This window comes from Sturnira hondurensis, unplaced genomic scaffold (genome assembly GCF_014824575.4).
Source record: "Sturnira hondurensis isolate 20B ecotype Veracruz unplaced genomic scaffold, ASM1482457v3 Scaffold0015596, whole genome shotgun sequence".
Taxonomy (NCBI): domain Eukaryota; kingdom Metazoa; phylum Chordata; class Mammalia; order Chiroptera; family Phyllostomidae; genus Sturnira; species Sturnira hondurensis.
Genome location: NW_028088227.1, coordinates 17,837,534 through 17,861,178, shown reverse-complemented (window position 1 = coordinate 17,861,178; position 23,645 = coordinate 17,837,534). Strand labels below are relative to the sequence as shown.

At 39.6% G+C, this 23,645-nt stretch overlaps 1 protein-coding gene across 1 annotated transcript in view; it reads left to right on the top strand.

Moving 5' to 3' along the window:
* Positions 1–23,645, top strand: part of ROS1 (ROS proto-oncogene 1, receptor tyrosine kinase) — a 106,375-nt gene that overhangs the window by 38,415 nt on the left and 44,315 nt on the right. The window contains exons 18-31 of the mRNA XM_037065112.1: positions 3,321–3,421; positions 4,590–4,804; positions 5,377–5,537; positions 5,917–6,061; positions 8,260–8,522; positions 10,407–10,470; positions 10,795–10,997; positions 12,614–12,819; positions 13,895–14,181; positions 17,860–18,036; positions 19,433–19,635; positions 21,632–21,776; positions 22,552–22,784; positions 22,880–23,056. Coding sequence (XP_036921007.1) covers positions 3,321–3,421; positions 4,590–4,804; positions 5,377–5,537; positions 5,917–6,061; positions 8,260–8,522; positions 10,407–10,470; positions 10,795–10,997; positions 12,614–12,819; positions 13,895–14,181; positions 17,860–18,036; positions 19,433–19,635; positions 21,632–21,776; positions 22,552–22,784; positions 22,880–23,056 — 2,580 coding nt within the window. The remainder of the gene's footprint in view (positions 1–3,320; positions 3,422–4,589; positions 4,805–5,376; positions 5,538–5,916; positions 6,062–8,259; positions 8,523–10,406; positions 10,471–10,794; positions 10,998–12,613; positions 12,820–13,894; positions 14,182–17,859; positions 18,037–19,432; positions 19,636–21,631; positions 21,777–22,551; positions 22,785–22,879; positions 23,057–23,645) is intronic.

Sequence of the window (23,645 nt, the reverse complement as noted above, 5' to 3'; positions counted from 1 at the left end):
TAGTCAAGCTCTCATTGTTGTGACTCAGTCTAAATATAACCAGATATCGGAATGTTTCTAAAACAAATGCTATTTTTACTTCCTCGGCTTCTAGAATCAGTGCTTATTTTTCCTGATCCTGTTTAGTCACCCTTACACAGCCACCTAAATTCCTGATTTTTTTCTGATCGTAACAGTAATATATGTCTAAAGCTCTCCTTGCTTCACTGCCATCCTTTGTGTTACTCACAGATTTATCACAGAGTCATGAGACACACTGCAGTCAGCAGTCCTGATGGAACAGTGAGCCAGCTATTTATAGAAAAACTCACAATATGTGTGTGATGAATCGGGGCATAAAGTAAGATACTCACATAAAATTAAAAGACACCTTTTGCCCCATCTGATGGGTTGGGCTAATGGTACATGGTACATTTTACCCCAGAATTAAACTTCAAGGTTTTAGTTTAGACTAAAAAGATTATTTCCAAGGCATATGCTCTATTAGACATAATAACGGTAGCAGAGATTTATAGAACACCCTCTGACGCTTTAAATATGAAACCAAGTGACCCAAAGGATTGGGCAATGACTCAACACCTAAACTTTGCTTACAGCTTGAATAGTTTCTGGTATTCCAGCAAAGGGAGCAGTAGAATCCCCTTTTTTAAGAGGTAAGAAGTATTGCTAGTTTTAACAGCATGGACGGACATGGATATTATGTTAAGTTAAATAAGTCAGAGAAAGACAAATGCCATATGATTTCATTTGTATGTGGAATCTTAAAAAAATGAGCTACAAAACAAAACAGAAAGAGACTCATAAATACAGAGAACTAACTGATGGTTGCCAGAGCGGGTGGGGTAGGGGTGGGAGGGTGGGTAGAAAAAGGTGAAGGGAAACAAGAGGCTTCCAGTTATAAAATAAAAAGCCACACAGATATAACAGTGTACAGTGTAGGGAAAATAGTCAATAACATCATGATAACTTTGTATGGTGACAGATGGTTACTAGGCTTATTGTGATCACATCATAAGGTGTACAAATGTCAAGTCACCATATTGTCCACCTGAAACTAATATAATGTTGTAGGTCAACTATACTTTAATAAAAGGAAATTTAAAAAGAGATGAAAGAGTTCATCCATTATTTAAAAAACTCCAGTGCATCTCATTATAAATAATGAAACAAAATTGACCTAATTCCACTTGAACTGAAAAAGTAATCAATAAATTTCTTTTACCCTGAAGTATATGGACAGGATTCAAGTCCCAGAAGGTTGGGAATTGCTAGAATAGTGTTTTACTGCTTTTCAGAAAAAGAGGAGGTTGAGTTTTTCTGAAAACAGAAAGCTGTGATTTACAAGGCCATTCAAGGTTCTTGAAGTCGGGCACTTCGACGTCATGTGTTTGTACAAGGCCTCAGGTCATATTAGCAAGTATTTTTAGTTCTCAGATACATTATTGTATTCTATTTACATTTTTCACTGGCTCGTCAATTTTGCTTACATGCTCACGCTGCTGTTTCTTGCTAAAAACGTAGTCATCAACTTTAATCCCATGTAATTAGACCAAAAGACCTTTTGGTCTCTGTGGGGGCAACTTTGCCCCCAAATTCCCCCATCTGCCATGGATGAAAGTAAACACTACCAAGACATGATCGGCTTGGGGAGGAAAGGTGGCCGACCCCTCAAAGGGGAAGGGCCCAGAGCCCCCTGCTCAAGGGGTTTTTATTGGGTTTGTTTGCAAAAGAATACAGGTAAGGATCAAACAATAGATATCATTCAAAGAACTATGAGGGCTTATTCTCAGTCAGGGTCAGATAGCTAACAGGCCGTAAAACTCTGAGGAACAAACTTCTTGCTTGGACCCTTATCATTTAAATGAGAGCATTCTGAACAAAGCAGGTTCTATAGGATTTTTACATATTCTTTCTTATGGCTGATTTGATCTGGATACCTGCCCTGTCTAGCACAGGGCTGCACTGCCTTCCTCATCATAGGTTTTCAGGTTTAAGTGGATTAGAGCCAGGCAGTGCTTCTCCCAGATGGAAATGAGGACTTGGCTATGTCACAATAGCTGGGGAGATGAGGGTCCATCACTCCCTCTTTGTCTCAGCCTCTCGAGACCTTCCATGATGGCCTCCCAAGTGATTGTGTCTGGCCTAGGTTGCCCCTCTCTGAGGGTCGTACCTGCCATGAACATCGACCATGCTTCTGGGGGTAGGGGAAGAAGCAGAAGCAGCGCTTGCTGCCAGAGACAAGTTTTGTCTCCTGTGGTCCGCATTCCAGAGGTTGCTCACTTAGCCATGGGGAGCAGTTACAATTCCTGAAACCAGGCAAGGCAGTTCCCAACAGGTCTCTTTGTCTGCTATAGAGAGAATCTACTATTCTGAGATCAGACTCCTGGCAACCTCAGCCTATTTGAAAAATACCTATAAAGCCAAGAAAGCAAAAAAGATCTCTTGGATTGTAAGAGATCTCTTGGATCTCTTGGACTGCTTCTATCGGAAGCAGTCTGTTTCATAGGAGAAGCAGTCTTTATACATGTAAACAATTGGACATAAAATTAAGACTGGATGGTAACAAGAGGTCAAAGACAGAGTAGTTAGAAGTGGTTTTCAGATGTCAGCTGGACATAGGATTTTATATATGTGTGACTCTATTCAATTATAATACATAAAAACTCTGTGTATTATGTTTTCAAAATGTGTCGGGATGTTTTTGATTATAATTCACAGAAGATACAATTTAAAGTGGTTGAAACCATTGATTCTTAAACTTGTTGACCCGTTGAAATTATCTGGGGAATTAAAGAGTATACAGGGGCCTGGGTTTCATCTCCAGAGACCAGACTTTAATACAACGTGACCCGGGAATTGAGATTTTTAAAGAACTTCACAGGAGACTCTAACATGAGGCAATGTTTGAGAACAACTGATCCAAACAACAGTGACATTCGTTGGCTTATGTGGCTGAAGGGTTCAAAGTTGTGACATGACACAGAGGCTCAAAGTTCCCGATCCAGCAGGACCCAGAGTGTGGTTGACAGTTTGTATTTACAACAAGTTCCCAGGTGATGCTGAAGCTGCTGGGGATGAGTACATAGCAATGAGTAACATCCCTAACTTTTGAAGATTTTTAGGAAACCAGTGCACTTATGGCCAAATTACATAGTAATAGGCATATTCATATAACTTTTATATTCAGTGAAAGGTGAAAAATTAGCGAGTTTACTATTCCAAAGAGGATCTTAAAGGGAAATCTGTAGCTAAAGTGTGACTTGTTCACAAAGCTATCCTTTGAAAGTGTATTTGATTTGTTTACTTTATGTTCTATTTAGGTAATTGCTCTGACCTTAGACCTCAGTGATGGGCTCCTGTACTGGTTGGTTCAAGACAGTCAATGTATTCACCTGTACACAGCTGTTCTCAGGGGGCAGAGGTATGTAATGCCTCTCAAAGGCAATTGAGAGGAGGAGGAGGATGACTTGCCCCTCACTTATAAATGATGATGCACAAGAATTCTTTCTTTCAATAAACAGTTACTAATTACCCACTCAGTTGCAGGTGTGCTTGTGGGGAAAGACAGGTTTATAAACAGCAAGTTACAGTAGCATATGTGCATATGGTGATGGGGTGCAAAGAGAGCGCTGTGGAGACACAGTCAGGGGGATGAAAGTCCACAAGGCACACCGGCTGCTGTCTTCACAGTGGAATAGGTGTGGGTGAATGGTATTTCACTAGACCAAGGACTATGGAAACAGCTTCTCTGCAAGGTTCACAGCTCTCAGCTGTGGTCCTCTGAGGTAGTGTCAATTTTTTCAAGGATGCATTGTAAAATTCTCAAAACAAAACTTTCATTGATTTTGATGTTAAATGTCATGCTTTGTAATTTTCTAAAGAGGGAAAGGCCTACATTTTAACAAGATTTAGAGAAACCATTTTAACAAGAGGTCAAACCTCTACTCTAAGAGGTTGAGAATGTTATGAGTTTTTACGGAGTACTAGGTAACTGGAGTAATTTTAGAAACAACCAAACAAAATTTTAAAGTAAAAGCATCTTTGTAAAATTTCCTGTCAATGAGAAAAACTCTAAAAACAACTTAAACAATAGTCTGTCTACATGAATTCCCTGGTCTGAAAAGAAGCATTTTGGCTAAGCTGTAGAACTTAAATATCACTGAAGCCGCAGAGTTGTGATTAGTATACAGAGAAGGACCAAACAGCCTAGAATACTGAAAGCAAGTAAATAACCTAGAAACGAGGGAGACATGACTCAATGAGAAACCAGTTGATGGGCGGTGCCTTTGGTAGGAGGGTATTACCAAGATTCACAAGTATGTGTTAGCACTCGTGCGACACTGTTGCCACTGCAGTATCACATTGATAAGAAAAGCCCTAGAAAATGTGCTTTAGAATTACTTTTTAAAAGGTGTGTGAATCAATTTAATATTAAACTAGAAATAGCAACGATTATTGCTGCGAGGTGTTTTCTCTTTGTGTTTGTACACACACACACACACAAACACACGTTTCCTCCAGTGCTTGAATGTGCCCGCCCTTCCCCCACTCCATATACACGGACAATAATGGATGTCATGTTTTAGCAGTGTTGGGAATACCACCATCACAGAATTTGCAGCCTGGAGTACTTCCGAAATTTCCCAGAATGCACTGATGTACTACAGTGGTCGGCTTTTCTGGATCGATAGCTTTAAGATGATAACAACTCAAGAGATAGGCCAGCGAACGAGTGTCTCTGTGTTGGAGCCAGCCAGGTGTCATCAGTTCACCATTGTTCAGACATCCCTCAAGCCTCTGCCGGGTATAATATCTTATTCCTGCCTACCCTTGCTCCTCCTCTCTTTCGGTTAAATAAATGTCTGGGTTGGGGTTTTTTTCTTAAGAATTATGTTTTCGCCCTGGCTGGTGTAGCTCAGTGGATTGAGTGCGGGCCTGCGAACCAGAGGATCGCGGTTCGATTCCCAGTCAGGGCACATGCCTGGGTTGCAGGCCGGTTCCCTGCAGGCCAACTCCCAGCAGGGGACCCGCTAGAGGCAACCATACATTGATGTTTCTCTCCCTCTCTCCTTCCCCTCTAAAGATAAATAAATAAATTAAAAAAATAAAAATTAAAAAAAAATTTAAAAAAAAGAATTATGTTTTAAGAGGAGAAAGGTTTCATTAGTTTCGGTTGTTGGTTTGTTTACAGTCCATTTACTCTTAATTCAAATTTACAGATTGAAATAGTCAGAAAAAGATAATTTCAGGACATATTAAAAGAAAGGAACATTTTGTTTTGGTGCCGTTGGGAATTAGTATTAACTTCCTGGGTTTTCTGTTATGATCAATAATTCTAAAGTGCTTCCCCCCATTCTTCCTTTCATCCCTTCCCAGGGACTTTTTCTTTCACCCCTAAGGTGATCCCCGATTCTGTCCAAGAGGCATCCTTTAGGATTGAAGGAAATGCTTCCAGGTTTCAAATCCTGTGGGATGCTGTCCCAGCTGTGGATTGGGGTGCGATTTTCTACAGTGTGGAATTTAGTGTTCCTCCTAAGGTATGGCATTTGTCCTAGTGGCTTCCATTTTTCAAACAGGCTGTACCATCTGCTCCCGCCCTACCTACACTGATTTGTGCTTTCTTCGCTTAGCCAAGCCCATCTCCGTGGTTGTTCCACTGGCATCTGCCATTGCGATCATTCCTGAGGTCTTTTGTCTGCAGCCAGTCTCTGGCCGCTCTGTGGCTGTTCCGAGCTGGCGCGTTAGACACTTGAATTGGTCTATGCGGAACCACATGGAACTTACCAAGAGAGTATTTCCAAAATTCCAACGTTTGACTTCACATGTGAGCCAAAATGTGAAGATTTTAGTTAAGTGAGAATAAAAGATTTTATAATTTTCTCCCTTAGAAAATAATGTTTTGTGCTTGTATTTTAGTTCCTGGCTAGTGAGCAACAGCCTTTACCTGTATTTACTGTGGAAGATCTGGAGCCTTATGCCTTATTTAATCTTTCTGTCACTCCGTATACCTACTGGGGAAAGGGCCCCCAAACATCTCTGTCACTTCGAGCACCTGAAACAGGTACACAGGTTAAAATCTTTAAAAAAGAAAAAGACAGAATCTCACTTTGCATGTTCTAGAATGGATAATTACTAACTTTTTAGAATAATTTTCAGTTTTGTAGATGTATTTAGATTCAATACCCTTTCAATGACTTTCTGGAGATTAGAACAGTACCATTAAAATAAATCTGCATAATTCATTCCACAAATATATTTCAAAGATTTCTTTAATATCACTTCACTTATTTGCAATGATATACAAGATAATTTGTAAAATGCTTCAGATAATTTGTAAAATGCTTCATCAGGAAAATGGGCATTTAAGAGCAGAGACAGTTCTGAGGAAGGCCAGCTTATCAGGAGGTATTCTCAGAACTGTAACTCACAGTCGTCACTAGGTGAGTAGCTGATGTCTAAATTTGATGTTTTCTTTGGAATATATTTAAAAATGGATACTAGCTATATCTTTACATGTGTATATCACTTTAAAGTGATACTTAAAGTGTCAAAAGCATATTTATGTGTATCACTCCTTTATTAAACATTTATTACATACCTATCATATGTCACAAACATCATTTTGTTTAATCCACACACAACTGTGAGGCAGGTAGACAGGTGTTATCATTTTGACTATGAGGAGAAAACAGAAGCCCAGAAGTTTCCCAACGTGAGATAGCTAGTAGCTAGTAAGTGACAGGGCTGGGACTTAATCTGGGCTTTTCACTATAGTTTCACCAAACTTCTATTCCATCATTTTTGCAAATGTTGGCAAATAATAGTATCATACTGATTTATTTATCTAAACTTCCTAGCACAGGACTTGGCAGGCAGTAAAATCTCAATAAACATGGTCATCCATTTACCATTGTATTTTTTTTTACTGTTAAAATTCTTTCAACAATATTTTACCATGAGTCTCATAACAGGAATGTAGTGCAGCTTGGGCAGGTTCAGAGCAGTTAGCATTTGGGTCCAAGTGTACCACCTTTGAGATTGCATGGGGATGTCATCCTTGGTTGGATTCTTCTGCAGAAATGGACTTGATGGCGTTCATCAGGGGATGGAGTAAAGGCTGGCAGCACTCTGCTGGATATTGGGGACAATAAAAAAGACTGATAAGATTCAGCCTTGGCCATCAGGAAATTTACAATGCAGTCAGGAAATTATTCAAATCAACAAATGTTTATTAAGCATTCACAGTGTACCTACCAGTCCTATACTAGAGTGAGAGGGATATAACAAGGAATAAGAAAAGGTGCTTTCTCTGATAGAGCTCATAAAACAGTAGAAAGATAAACACATTCTGCTAGTGATAATAGAAACAAGACAGTGATAACCCAGTAGCAATGGCATGTAAGTAGACAAGACTATAAGCCACCTCAACATTCTTAAGAGAGAGCAATGTACGCACTGGTATGGCCAGGGAAGGTCTTTAGGGGGTGGAAACTCTAGCTGGGCCCTGAGGAATGAAGTAAGAAGAGTGAGTATCCCATGTGAATACAATGTAAGAAGGCCTGGAGATTGGATGACGATGTGAATGTTGAACATTAAGAAGCAATGTGATTGGAGAGGAGAGTAGGAGGGGACCTTGTGGAAGAGTCTGAAGAAAGAAGAAGCGTATTTTAGATGGGATGACTTGAAATTCAGGCAGAAAAATTACTCTTGATTGAGAGAGAAGTTAATTAAAGGACTGAGCAAGAGTAAATTGCTGGGTTTGGCTCTAAAATGAATAGCGACCCTCAAATCATATTCTTGGGAAACATCCTGCCTCCTGGGAGGGTTCAAGGTGAGATGGCCTAGGATGCCTGTATTTTAAACCCCAAACTAGCTGAAGGCTAGTTACTGCCTTCCTCATGGGGGACTGCGATTTCCACCTCCAGCTGAACCACTCTGTCAGGATGAGAGTAAATGTTGTATTTTTCTAAGGAGAATCAGCCACCTTCCATCTGAATAATGCACAGACAGGAAAACGTTCCTCAGTGGTAGTAAGAGGAGTTTGGATTGAACATAAGGGAGATTTGCTGAAATACTGAGATAGGATCCTAAAGAAATCCATGGAATATTCTCTCCTGAGGATATTTAAGAACAGGATAGATATACTTCAACTGCCTGGAAGAAGAAGTATTTATTACTAAGTTGCTCCACACCCTCATTATGAGTGCTAAAAGTCAACCTTGTATTCTTTTCTGCCCTGCCTGTGTCTTTGCTTTTCAGTTCCATCAGCACCAGAGAACCCCAGAATATTTATATTATCAAGTGGAAAATACCACAGCAACAATGAAGTTGTGGTGGAGTTTAGGTGGAATAAGCCTAAGCATGAAAATGGTGTGTTAACAAGATTTGAAATTTTCTATCAAATAGCCAACCACAGTGACACAAACAAAACACTTGAAGACTGGATTTCTGCCAGTGTCGCTCCCTCAGTGATGACTTTTCAACTTGAGGGCATGAGTCCTGGGTACGTCGTTGCCTTCCAGGTATGAGAGTGGAAACAGGGATATGGGGGGTCTTACAGTGCACAGAAGGTTGACTGTAGGACCGGGTTATGAATTCTGCCACCCTGTCAGTAATTTAAGGTTCACTGTGACCACAGAGGTCAAGTGGGCAGCAAAGGTACAAAGGAGAGAGGGTAAAGGGCATCTTGACAACCTTCGTGCTTTCAGAGGAAGAAAAACCATTGTTTTTGATGTAGTCACCATAGGGCATTATTCCGGTAGATTCTTTTATATTTATTATCTCACTTGATCCTATCCTTTTGGGAGTAGGGGGAAGAATAAGCCATGTCCAACGAATTAGCAAAGCGGAATGGCTGGGAAGTGGTGCCCTACAGCCCAACTTCAGAGTCCTTCCCTCCGTATAACATCACTGCTGGGAACCACCTGGCTGCCCGGTCACAGAGCTACCAATGAAAATCAAAACTGAGGGTCTGGGCAGCTGACATCTCGCAGTTATCACCTGGCTGCCGATAGAGGGGAAAGTCGGAGAGAACAGGAATCAGGGAAAAGCTACTGCCACACTGTTCTGACATTTTAGATTTCCTGTGGAATAACTGGCCACATAGGTGGTTTGATGACTTCCATGTGTTCCTTAAACACTACCTCGGTGACAGTGTTGTATCTATTCAGAGATATTTTCTATTTCTTTTTTGGTAACATAATGTTTTGGAGATTGTTTTGGAGATTTGGGTTTCCTAAGGATCTTTATTTTTGTAAAAGGCTAATTTGTTTTCATAATATATTATGTCTACCTATAAAAATTTTTTAAATGTACAAAAAAGCTAAAGATAATGTATATTCCCATTTGTGAAGAGTTGTGTGTATTCTGTTTAAATAAATATTCTGGTTAAGTATATCTGTCTATATGTATATATAATTTCAAATATCAGTCACTATAGACCTGAGCCAAGTGAGAAACATGAATATGCATAAGTTTCACTTAAGTTTCTGTGTAAAAGTAAAGACTGCTTGATATTTATGCGCCCCATGATATATAACTATCATACACAGGTAGTTGTATATAGAATATAGTAAAGTATATTTAAAGCTAGAAGTATGACAAAATAATTCAATGCTTTATTGGTTGAGGGGGCACTTGAGGATCTATCTTTCGAGGTTGTCTTGTGGATGTCCATTTTCTTCGTAGACTATTGTATGCACATGGGCAAAGTTGGAAATGGAAATGATTTATTACACAATGAAAGACATCTAATAAAGATTGTTTTAAAACACTTTGCTGTTACGATGCAGCATGGCACAGTGGAAGGAAAATACATAGACCTCAGAATACGTGGTTCTTCTGTCTGTTTCTACACATGTCATCGGGGACAAGTTATTTTCCTTAATTATGATCCTTGTCCAGTTTATAGATGTGAGGATCCGAACAGATAACATATGCAAAAGTGGTTTGAAATGCACAATTCACTTTTAAATGCAAGATTTAATTATTTCTTTTTTATAAATCTTTTAAAAAGTACATAAACTTACTTAAAATTTCTAGTTGTTGAATTCAAGGTAAGTAAAATTTAACCATAATCCGTATAAGTTCATTTCTATTAAATGTTCTATGTGACTTAGTTTTGGAACTAGCTAAAGAATTTTTAAAATATTAAATATTTTTGCAATAGAGATTTGTGCCATTTCTTTGTGCTTTTCTAGACAAGAAAACCCATCAACAAGGATATGGGGAAATATTTTTCCTTTTGAGATTTATTACTATATACTTAGATATAAATATTTGAAATATTTAATAATGTGTATTCAGAGTGTGAAATGAAACACTCAATAATTTATTAGCCCCAAAATGTAATTATTGTCACTGAGGACACTCTTGAGTACAATTTTTGGCATTTTTTCTTTCTTTAGGTTCGAGTCTTCACATCCAAAGGCCCTGGACCATTTTCTGACTTGGTAAAGTCCCAAACATCAGGTATTATCTAAAACCCATGTAAATAACAAATAGTGTTTAAAAAAAGTTTTTAACCATTGATGTTCTCAGGATATAAGCACAGTCTCTTCACAGAAGTTAAACTCAAATAAAGTGATCAATTTTATTTGGATTAAACATGCTTAAAAACACCTGGGCATAGACCACCTAGCCTGTCTGAATTGAGCCTGAGATAGCAGATGAACCCAAAGGAAACCCATGGATTTCAAAATGACCTGATATTGAGTTAAGGGATTTGGGTAAGTGGAAGTTATTTTTTCTCACACATATCACCTACTTGTTTTTTGTTGTTGTTGTTGTTTTCAGAAATCAAACCATTTCCACACCTCATAACTCTTTTTGGCAACAAGATAGTTTTGTTAGATATGGATCAAAATCAAGCCATGTGGGTGTTTTCAGCAGAAAGAGACATCCATGCCATGGGCTACACAGCTGATAATGCAATGGGGTATTATGCTCAAGGAGACTCACTTTTCCTTCTGAACATGCACACTCGGTCTAGCTCTGAGGTATGTCGCCATGTAATTCTTTTGAAATGAAGGATGTTAACTGACATGGTTGTCAGCAAGAGCATTTTCAGTAGAGCTGCAAAAGAAAGTAGGGCATATCACACTGTCTGCAATGAAAATGACTGGCCTGGGGGTGAGCCATTATACCTAGAATGGTTGTAAAAGACAGATGCGGTACAATTATTCAGTCACAAACGATTTCAGACTAGGTTTTGGGCAAATGTCATTAAGAATTAATTTAGCAAACAATTGTTGGGTTTGAGGCAATGTGTAAGTTCCTGGACTAGTGGTGAAAAAGGAAAATTACAGTCCTTAAACACACCAGTCTAGTACTGGTCTAATACTAGGAAGACAGTAACTATTGTGTAGTAATTAAGAGGATGAGCTTTGAAACCTGACAACCTAGATTTAATTTTGACTCCACCTCTTACTAGATCTGTGACCCTCGGCAAGTTATCTAACCACTAGGTAGTACCTCATCACAGAGTTCCTGTGAAGATCAAATGAGATAATGTACGTAAGGCACTTAGCACAGTGCCTGGCATGTGGTAGGCATTCACTGAATGTTAGCTAGTGGAAGAGACAGAACGTAGTGTAAGTGCTGTGCTGGGGGCAGGATGCAGTGGAATCACAGAGATTGGATGCTCAGTCCAGGTTGGACGGGTGATGGCTGTGGTAGGATGGAAGGACATCTTGGGCACAAAGATGGTGAACCAGGTGAAGGTGGGGAAAATCTGAGGAAGAAGCAAGTGCAAAGTCAAGAAAACAAGAGAGCCATATGGCATGTTCAGGGAGCTATAAATAGAGGGAGCTTGGAATGGGGAAGGAGGTGAGGACAAAATGAAAGGCAGGTGGTAAAGCTGTAGTGGTAGGCAGGAGCCTGCATATAATGGGCCTCCTTTACTGTACCAAGTAGTCAAGTGTCAATCTCAAAGCCAAGAGCAAGCTATTAAGGCAATTTAGTGGGTCATTATAACATGATCAGGTGGTGTTGTAAAAAGACCTCACTGTTAACAGTGTGCTAGCAACTTAGAGTAGGTGAAGTCTGACACAACCAGGAGGCTATCACAGAAATCCGGAGATGAAAGGCAGGAAATGAGAGGCACTGAGGTGAGAAGGGAGAGGACAAACTGGGGAGATACTTAAAATGGGGCCAATTCACAATGGGTAGTAATGGGAGGAAGAAGTCAAGGATGCACTGCAGTTGACTGGATTGCTCTTTAGGTGAGTGTTGGGAACCCATAAAGACATAACTATGGGTGAACAGAGGGTTTGGGGCACACAGTGATGAGTTCCATTTCCTAAGATGATTCCTTTATGTTTAGTGGGCAGTTTATTTCAATCAGTAACCCAGTGAGGGATCTTGCCCAAAGGTGTGGATTTGTAGCACTGCTTCATGGGTGACAGTTGAAGCCACAATAGTTGAAATCACCCAGGGAAAACACACACTGTGAGAAGAAGACTGAAGTTACAAAGGCACGCAATCCAGTTACTGAGGCTTGGGATTATGAAAGAGAGGTGCAATAAATAAGTAATATGAGTGGTTACAGCAAAGTCCTCAAATTTGGAAAAAAATGACCACTATTATCTTGGCTCTGTTTTCTATCTGATTTAAGATTTTCCAAGATGCAGTGCTTCTTGATATCACAATTATTGCAATTGACTGGATTTCAAGGCACCTCTACTTTGTGCTGAGAGATTCACAAAATGGAACGCAAATATTTGATGTGGATCTTGAACACAAGCTGAAATATCCCAGGAAGCTAAAAATTTGCAACAGAAATTCAACAATAATCTCTTTTTCTGTGTATCCTCTTTTAAGGTATGCGAAGAGACATATTTAATATGATATCTCTGGTTTAACAGAAGTCAATGATGGGAAAATAATATACTTAGAGTTCTTGACTCACTACATTAACTTTTAATAATTAATTCTACTTATAAATTATGAGCCCACACCCACAAATATATAGACTGAACCCATACTGATAATTTAACTAATCAAAAGTTAAGTTAGTTGCCAGCAGGAAACCAAAGCAGACCTTTACATCAGTGAATTTAATAAAATCCTCAGTTGGTAAGGACAAGAACAGGACAGAGACAATGGAAGAAGATGAGTAGGAGGTAGATTGGCCACACGTCTTACACAGTAACATCTATCCTACACTCGTCTATCTTTGATTGCTGTCCTCATCAAATGAGTTTTAAGGCCTCTGTTCAGCAACTGAGCAATTGTTTCTCAGGCTGGAAAGATATATTTTGTGCTATAAGCATGGATATTGTCTATCTTAAAATTAGATTGTTGATTAGTATTAAGAAGCAGAAACAAAACTGAGATGAGGGGAAGGGAGATGGGTGTTGATGAATAGTTGCAAATATAGTTTATATGTATAATCATTAGTGAGCCAATTAATGCAATGCCTAAGGTCCTTATAGTCCAAGGCTTTAGGTATAAACACATTTATTAAGAAACCACTGGCCCTGGCTGGTGTAGCTCAGTGGATTGAGCGCGGGCGTGCAAACCACATAATCGAGGTTCGATTCCCGTGATTCCCGGTCAGGGCACATGCCTAGGTTGCAGGCCAGTTCCTGGTTCCCAGTAGGGGACGCACAAAAGGCAACCATACATTGATATTTCTCTCTCTCTCTCCTTCCCTTCCCCTCTAAGATAAATAAATAAAATCTTAAAAAAAAAAAAGAAACCACTGGAAAATGGTACAAACTAGATTTGTTATGACCTCTTCCATCTCAGAAGGTTATTAGTCACATGGACATATTATCTTCAAAGGCTGCATTTGTCCTTCTGATAATTAGAAACGATTGATTTTCATAATAAACTAATATTTGAAGTGATGTATTTTACTCATTAAGTTGGAGGGTATTTTTTCCCCCAACAGTCGCTTGTATTGGACAGAAGTTTCCGATCTGGGCTCTCAGATGTTTTACTACAGCATTATCAACCAGTCCTTGCACCACATTCTGCGACCCCCAGCAACAAACCATCCAAATGGAAGGAGCCAATGTTCTTGTAATGTGACTGAATTCGAGTTAAGTGGAGCAATGACTATTGATACCACTCACCTAAAGAAACCACAGATATACTTTGTAAAAGGACAAGAGATCTGGGCCATGGATCTGGAAGGATGCCAGTGTTGGCGAGTTATCATCATGCCTGCTTTGCTTGGTAAGACACTTCGTGCATAGGTAGATCTTGATTAGTAATGGCAATGCCTCCTGTCTCATTGAAAAGTGCTTACATCCCGCATATACTCAAAATAATATCCCCCTGGTATTTACTCTGGACTTTGCCAAATGCTCTTGTAGAATTAAAGTGGTTTCCAGGAAAATTGTATATAGGCATCCAACATAGTTTCCTGGATCTGTGGGGATGTTTTTGTTGTTATTTTGTAGTTAACAGTGGTGCTACAATTTATTAAGCTTAACTACATATTCTAAGCATGCAACTAAATGCATGATCTCACTCGATTTTCACAACATCTTGAAGTAGGTACTAGTGTTGGTGGTGGCAAGAATGACCCCAGCTGTTAAGCTGGTGGGATCAGACCAAACCTTGGTTTAGCAACCTTGGTACTTGAGTTCTGGCTAAAAAAGAATTCAGAGTCAAGACTCAAACTATAAGAGAAAGTTTATTTAGAAAGTCACAGAGGTAGAAGAAGTGATTCGTAGAAGAAATCGGCTCAAGAAACAAGTTACAGAGATAAAAGAAGAGGCCCTTGGAGCTTAGGAGAGATGAAGGTAAAGGTAACATATCCATGCATCAATGCATCAATGCACCTGGCAGGGGAGTTTGGGCGGGGAAAAAAGGAAGAGGGGAAAGGTTCAGCTTGCTCTCAGAAGGGAAAGCTCCAAGGGTCTTTCATCATAAGGGCTTTTAAGGGTGAAGATTTTATGGGAGGTTCCAGGGGAGGATCTCAGAATATTCATCAGCTTTCCAGGTGTGTCCTTTCAGAGGCATGGTCTTCACTGGTTGGTTGGTGTCATTTGTCAGTGGAGCTGGTCCTGAGGTCAGCCGTGATATCACTTGTCTCATTTTGGTCTTTTCTGAGCCTGGAGCTGAAACACAACTGAGGCCTACATGTATTTGACCCAAGTGACGATATCATTGCCCTGGGAGCTTGATGCTTAAGGGCTGTTCTCTGGGTCCTTTGTTTGTTCTCCCTTGAAGGGGATCTAACCCAAATGAGTAACAGCAAGTCAGAGAGGAAAGGTCAGGGGAGGATCTGAACTTCAGGACCAGCAATATGAAAGGTCTGGGTGAGGAAAAGTTACCCCGAGGGTGAGCTTCTAGTTTTCCCAGTTTTGCTCATTGCTAGGCACCTGGGTGCCTTTGTTCATTTCTACCTCGGTGACCTTCTGTACTTGGCTCTGCTCATGTCTGTCTTACTCCCTACCACACAGTATCCTCATTTTGCAGATGAGGAAACTAAGGCTGAGAAAGTTCAGATAATTTGTCTGAAGGGCTACAATTGGTTAGTAAACAAGCTGGGATTTGAAATTGGGCCATACTACAACTCATGATCTTACTCCCAGTACCCTATTTTACTTTGGTTTTGGTGATTCCACTGACTCGCATTCGGCACAAGTTGGTAAAAATTTGACAGGTCTATCTGTTGAAATTCACATGCGTGGGGAGCAAATATCTGAAAGCCTATTTGGAAGTATCCTAATTAGGAGTAATTGCAATAGGAAAAATATACATTCTAAATTCCCTCATGTATTTTTGGAGTCTATTTCTCACTGTCCAATATGGTATGTGCTAGTCACATGTGGTGGCTTCATTTTAAATTAATTAAAATACATAAAAGTGAAATTTTAATTGCATAGTCACACTAGCCACATTTTAAACACTCAAATGTCACAAGTGGCTAATGGCTACTCTATTGGGCAGCACTGATATAAAATCTTTCCATCATCAAAAATGCTATTGGGCATCACTGACTCACACAGCGAAGTTTTGAAGCGGCAGATATGTGTGTGCATGCATGTGTTTTTGTGGGTGTCTGAATGTGGAAGTTATAGCTACCCAATGGGTTTGTCAGCGTGCCAGTTGGTGTTTCAGAGACAGTTCCGCCGGACCTGCAACAGGCTTAAGAGTAGAGATAATGTTTAGAAAACTACCTGTTTATTGAATTTGTGACAAAGACCCTTTTCTTGACCAGACTTCAGTCAGGCTCCTCTGAGCCCTCTTCTCAACTAGGCCTCAACCTTAGCCTTCCCTGTCCACCCTTGCTGAGCCCAGTTTCAGCAAGGACCTGCCAAGTCAGTCTAGAGAGGACCTCCATGACTTTCGTTATCTGATTAAGCTCTCCGTACTCTTGCCTTGATGTCCTTGGCTTGCCTAAGGGCCAGGCTAGCAAGAATCCCCTCACCCTTGATGTCTCTGCTTCACAATTTTTTAGCTACTGGCCCTCTCACTGTGTGTGCTGGTGAGTAATCTTTGGGGGGTCTCTGTTGTGTTCACAGTTGAGCACATCCATTTCCCACATTATATCTCTTTCTACAATATTGCCATCATCTTGACTAAAGACTTCCTAACCATTTTGATGTATTAGAATAATTCTTCTTTAACATCGGATACTTGAGAATTATCTAGTGGGTATTACCAGTATAGAACTGGTGAAACTGTAACTTAAATTTCTAATCCTAAAATTGGAATAACTGTAAAGGTCATTTGGCTCAGATGGTATTGGAAGAAATCCCTCTGCAAAAACAGTCTTGACTGAATATTTATTTAAAAAATGACTACTTTATAAGGAAGTCCATTTAATTTTTTGGACAATTCTGAATATTAGATGTTTTTTCTTACATTTAGCCAAATTTGCCCAGTTCCTCCCATCTAATAACCTGAGTTCTGACCTCTGAATTTGCAAAGAATAAATTGATTACTTGCTAGATGATAGCCATTGAGCTGTCATAGCCGGTGCTCAGCATTTCCTTCCAAGGAAAAATTCAACTCTCTGTAACTACTCCTCAGGTGATGTGGTGTGTAGACCTCTCTTTGCCCTAGTCACCCTCCTGTGGTTTCACTTCAGCCACTTGGTGTCCTCTTAAATGTCATCCCCAGAATGACTCAGTGTACTCCCCCTGTGTTCTGATCAGTGCAGACGGCCTCCGACTGCCTCTGTCATGCTTTACCACAGCGAAGAGTGGCACTGGGGCTTTGGACTGCCTGCCATTTGAAAACACATGGTCTTTTTTATGTGAACTGTTGTTCAGACAGCTGTCTTCCATTTGTTATTTCTAGAGTTGATTTTAAGCTTGGATTTAGGCCACTGCATTTGTTCCTGTTCAATTTCAATCTATATCCTGGTTCCGTCGTGATATTTTTGAACTCCAAGTCAGTGATGGGATATACTAGTGACAGTAAGAACTGTATATTACCTGCAACTGTAATTTAACTGCAAATCTGATAATTTCGTTTGCTGTGCATTCATCCCAAATCACTGATAAAAATACCGAACAAGGCGCTGAGGCCTCTGCCTTGCCTAACACCTCCCTTCAGGAGGCGTGGTTTGACTTGGAGGCACCTAGGAGGGTTGTAAAGCCCGGCTCTGCCCTTTACTAACCTTCGGCCTTGACATGATTTAATGGGGCCAAGCCTCCAGTTTCTACTTCTACAAAGTGAGGCCAATAATAATAGTATTTATTTTATGGCTTGATGTGAAGCTAAAATGAAGACACTTCTGTGAGATCCTTAGCCTAATGACATAAAAATAAGTATTATTTCTCCATATTAAGAAGATTCAACATTTAGCAGTTATGATGTAGGAAAAGGATTTCACATATTGTTTACAGTAGAGAACATAGGATATGGTCTTTATTTTATGTTTTTCATAAACAGGAAAAACAACTGCTAGCTTAACCGTGGATGGGGAATTTCTATACTGGATCTCCACAGCAAAGAACAGCACATGGATTTACCAAGTAAAGAAAAGTGGAGGGGCCATCCTCTCTCAGGTGAGAGCCCTGAGGAGTGAGCGCATCCTGGCTTACAGTTCGCTGCTGCAGCCTTTTCCAGGTAATGAGGTCACACCTTCAGCAACCTGTTCTTCCAGTGCAGGGTCTGAAAAGTCTCAGAATGTCTCCTTCTCTAGGCTGTTTCTCCAGCTGGTTTGTTGTGCTCTTAGTGTACCTCCGGGTTGTGAGGATAAGCTGTACCCTGCGACTGCAGTTTGCCTGCATCCCAGCATCTGTCTGTGTGTGTGTGTGTGTGTGCGCGCGCGCGCGCGCAGCTCGGGCTGTGGTAGGAAACCCTTGTTTTGTCGTTCTCTCTGCCTGCTCTTCTTTCTCTTCTCAGTCCTGAAAGCGCCCTGCTTCCTGTCTTTTTTTCTTTTGACAGTATTTTAAATTCCCAATGGTGCCACAAAGCACTGCATAAAATTTCGGGTCTTTTTCCAAGTAAAATGCCTATTTGTAATAGCATTAGGTGCACCAACCATTTAACATGTGTATGTTTGTGCTACCATTTTTATTAAGTTCCTATCTTTTTAAAAATGTGTCACTCATGAAATATTTCGGTGCTGTGCCCTTGAATCTACTTCCCCCATAAACCCTGTGAATTTTATTGTGCAATTTTGTATAATGCACTGGCTTTTAGGAATGGATGTGTCACATTATGGGCAGAATTGACTATATATATATTTACAACTGGGAGTCATAGTAAAAAATGTTTGAAATCTAAAAACCAACCAACCAACAATAAAAACAACATTCCATAGACTCATGGGTGACATTCAAACCTAAAGTGGCTCTTCAGTTGTTTTCTCAAGTTCTCTCTGCCATTAAGGTACCTATGTCAGTCCAAATTAAGTACAACTCCCCACTAGAGAGGGGCAGAAATGAACGAGACAAACTCAAATAATCTTTGCTTAAATGTATTCATTTATAAAGTAAGTGAGTTACAAAATATTAAAAATGGAAGGTTTTATAAATAAATTGAACGCGCATTTTGGGTAAAGAACTCATTTTCCACTTCAAGAAATTTGAGAGACTTTAAAAGTTCATGTAATGTCTGTTTAAATTTGAACAGATGTGCACATTTCGCACCCCCCTCAAAAGAAAAGTCCTAAAGCTACTCTGAGTTTTCATAGTTGGAATTCATTTAAATATTGCCTTCAAAATAAAACTAGCTTTGCTACTATGACACTATTAAGAGTACTTTAGCTCCACCTGTTGGAGATTTTAAGAATTTATCAGTTACCTCGCTCTCCTTTTTCTGAGGCACACAGCATCTTCAAGATGTATGGGAAAAAACTTGTCTTCCTGTCCTGAAAAATATTTCCAATACTTTTATACATCATATCTTATAAGTTAAATAAAAATAAAAGGCTCCATTGCCCTTGATGTTAAATAAATTTGTTGTTCCTCTTTTATACATATATGTGTATATAATTAATATTTTTTTCTTATTTTAGATAAAGCATTTCTCTCTCTAGCTTCAGATAGCATAGAGCCAACAATACTTAATACCACTAACACCAGCCTCACAATTGGATTACCGCCTTCCAGGACGAACCTCACTTGGTACGGCATTACCAGCCCTACACCAACGTACCTGGTTTATTACAAAGAAGTTACTGGTGGGAGAAACAGCTCTGAACCAGAATACAGAGTGCTGGTAAGATTGGAGCCGGTGGTCTAAATCTTGTTGTAAGATGACCTTTTCTGATATGAAATTCTCAGTCACAGTATTTTCTGTATCATTTTCTTAAATGTGCTATTACACAACCTCTTATAGCTGATGTATTAACACGTAAGGTGCTCTAGTCTTCTTGTCTGGGAATAAGTTAAACTGACCAGTGGGCGGATCACCACTGTAACAATTTCCTAAATGTCCTCAGAGAACTGGGTTTGTTGCCCTTGCCGATTATCTAATTACCCCCAGGAAGGGACACAGATTTGCTTTCATAAAGCAGCAGTTTGCAGATCGAGGGGTAAGAAATGAATTGGGCAGAAAGAACATTGCCATTTACCTCTGTCTTCCACAGCATATATCTAATATAAAAATAGTATGTTATATTTTTTGTTATTTCCTGTATGTTATGAAAGGTGCCATTATACAGGGACTATGTTTTGATTTATCATTGTATTTCTAACACATAGCGCAATACTGGGTTGGCCAAAAAGTCTGTTTAGTTTTTTCCATAAAATTAAGGCACATTTTAATTTTTCTCCAATAACTTTATTGATTTGGATATTTTATATTGACTATCTTCCACAGAGTATAACATTGATTGTTCTCAATTAATGTCTCAATTTGATTGCTATCAACTTCAGCTGGAATACTTGATCATGGAGCCTCATCCAGTGAAAAATCTTCAGCACAAAACTTCACAAACCACTTTCGACACATTCAATCAGTCATAGCACCTTCTCTGTACACTGCACAAATCTTTTTTGGCACTTCAGTTGCATTTTTACCTTTCTTGTAATAATAAAGCATAGTGTGCCGAAAATGTCTCTTCCTTTCTTCCATCTTCAATATTAAAATGGCTGCACAAAAATTTACCAGTTTTGATAAGTTTTTTAAAAATGCAAGCTGATATGACAGCTATCACAATCCAATCTAACAAAATTATTTCAAAGGAAGTTAGAGACAACTAAGCACTACTAGAGCCATCTTATGGAAAACAAACAAACAAACAAACATTTTGGCCAACCCAATGCTTGGTATTGTATAAGAATTCACTAGATATTTCTGGAGTGAATAAATGAATTGGCATAATTCCTTCCATCATGGGCAGTGATGTTTTAGTTGTCCTTGGGATGAAATCATATACATTCAGTATTTTGTTTTAATTATTTAACCAAGTCCAAAGCGAAACTGATCATCATTTATTTGAGGTTAAGAACTGTATACTTTGCCACAAAGTACAGCTAGTATCTTTACTGTGTCTATTTTGATCTCTACGCATTTCTGAAGAGAGCCGTCTCAGAGACAGACTGGACCATCTGGCTGAGCGAGCTTGGGCATGTGGCACTGGGCATCTCTACTAGAGCTCACGTATCACATTGTCTTCACATGGATTGATGTGCATGAGAGCCCGTGGTTTTCAACCTTGTGCAGCCTGGTGCTTTTACAATCTCTGGGTTCAGATTTCACCTCGGACCAGCACAGCCAGAAGCTCTGGGGGTGGGACCCAGCCATCACTGTTATCTTAAAATTTCACAGAGGATTCCAAAGTATAACTAAAGTGGAGAACCATTGGTCTAAGGAAAGTTGTTCACTTAAACTTGATTTCTAAGAATGACTCAATAATGAACTTTAATCTTTTATTGTACTCACATATGTGTCACATCCTTCCAGTGCCACCTTGCTGAATTTCTAATGCGATGCTAATGAGATGGTGTTCTCCCCTGTGAGTCTAGCTTCCTGCGTGAAATGAGTATGTCACAGACTTGACTGAAGGCTGTCAGTCAATTAGCATTTGTTCTTGTAGATAAACAACTCAGGCCTGGGCAGGTTAGAACAGCAGACATTGTCATTCATAATCTACATTTTAAAAAATAAACTTTTTTGAGTCTTTTAATTTTTTCTCTCTTTGATGAAATAATTTCTCCCCATTTGTACAAAAAATGAGAATCACGTGTTGATTTTTAAAAATGAATTACAGGAGTTTCAGGAAAGGATAGCCCTTATTAAAGGTTTACAACCATTTTCAACATATATGGTACAGACAGCTGTAAAGAATTACTACTCAGATCCTTTGGAACAGTCACCTCTGGGAAAAAAGATCTGGGGAAAAACTAAAAGTGGAGGTGAGTGATGGGCTTGGTGTGGGTTGCTAGAGTAGAATTTTGTGATGTATGTGGTGTGTGTGTCTACATTTTTTGTTGTTTTTTTACCTGATATTAAACTTTATGTGAACTTTTTAAAGCATAACAAAAATGTATTGGTTGAGAAATATTTTGATGACCTGATTTTTGCTCCAACATCAGAGGAAGAGAAATAATATTCCATCCAAATGAAAAGCAACCAGAAGCCGAACATCAGAATGAATACTGTTCCGCCCAGAAATCCATTCTTTGGTCTCACCACACAGTGTCACCCTTTTCCCATAAATTCATAGGTCTCTGTATACATGGGGAGACAGGAAAAACAAGCCTTTTCTTTATGTGAATTTTACTAGGCCACCGAGATTTAAAGTAATACAACACCATTGCCTTAAAGTAAATGGATCTAGGATCCAGAAGGGTGGTTTTAGAGGTGGCGGTTATTATGAGGTGATGGCATCTCCTTCAGATGTCTCTGATGACATTCATGAAAGTCACCCAAATTTGGCTATTCAGCACCATTGGCCAAATCCTGGAGCCAGAGTCAGAGAATGATTTAGTCATTAGGCAAAAATAAGTGAGAGCCTTTCAGGCAGCCTGGTAACTTACAGTTACGTAAGAGGCTGGCTTTCCTTTGGAACATCTGTCATTCATTCTGCTCACATGATATGACTATATTCCTCAACCAAGACCCCGTTACTTCTTTCCATCTTCCAGTGCTATTGCAACATCCCTTGTCATGCGTTGCTATTTATTTCAGTACCAGAGGCTGTTTGGCATATTAACACCACTGTGCAGTCAGACACCAGCCTTGTTATATCCTGGAGAGAGACTCTCAAGCCAAATGGACCTAAGGAGTCAGTCCGCTATCAGTTGGCAGTCTCACACCTGGCCCTAATTCCAGAGACTCCTTTAAGACAAAGTGAATACCCAAATGGAAGGCTTGCTCTCTGTGTCACAGGACTGTCTGGTGGAAAACTGTATGCCTTGAAGGTACAGTGAGGTTACTGGGTACTTTGATTGCCATTCTTAAGCACAAGGTTTAGGAAAGTTTAAGCAATTTTATTTATATTTTTCTCTACAAAAAGGTTCTGGCCTGCCATGCCCAGGAAATGTGGTGTGCTGAGAGTCATCCCGTCACTGTTGCAACCTTTGACACACCGGAGCAACCTTGTGCCGTGGTTCCAGAGAACACGAGTTTGCAATTACATTGGAAGGCTCCATCTGGTGTTAACCTCACTAGATTTTGGTTCGAACTCCAGAAGGTAGATCACACTGTATACCTTTAATGCTGGTTTTTCTTTTATGCTATAGAATAAGTTGGAAGTTCTTTTGTGTATCTCTAGAGCATTCTCTTGTTTAAGTCAATAGTATATTGGACCACACTCATTGATTCAGGTTTTCCACATAGAAGTGGTGAGCTATCTAGACTAATTTCTGATGGGAAGAATTCCCAGAGAGATTAATTTACTCTTAAAAGGCCCCATGTAAAAGGGTATAATTATGGTTTACTGATTTCATAATATTTTACTTAGTGTAGATGTTACTGGCATGGTTCTCTGGTTTGAAGTCCACAGCAATTTGGTGTTTTCTAATGAAAAAAAAGGAAGATATGTACAAGTAAAAACCCAAAACCTTGTTTAGAAACATTCTTTCAACCATTTAAGGGCTGTAGAGCAACTGGAGAGTAAAATGTGAAGCCATTCTGACCTTGGCATGCAAGCTATGTATTCCTCATCTAAAAACCTCATGCTTTAATTGATACAAAGATATCCACTGCCCTGGCTGGTGTAGCTCAGTGGATTGAGCACGAGCCTGAGAACCAGAGGATCGCGGTTCAATTCCCAGTCAGGG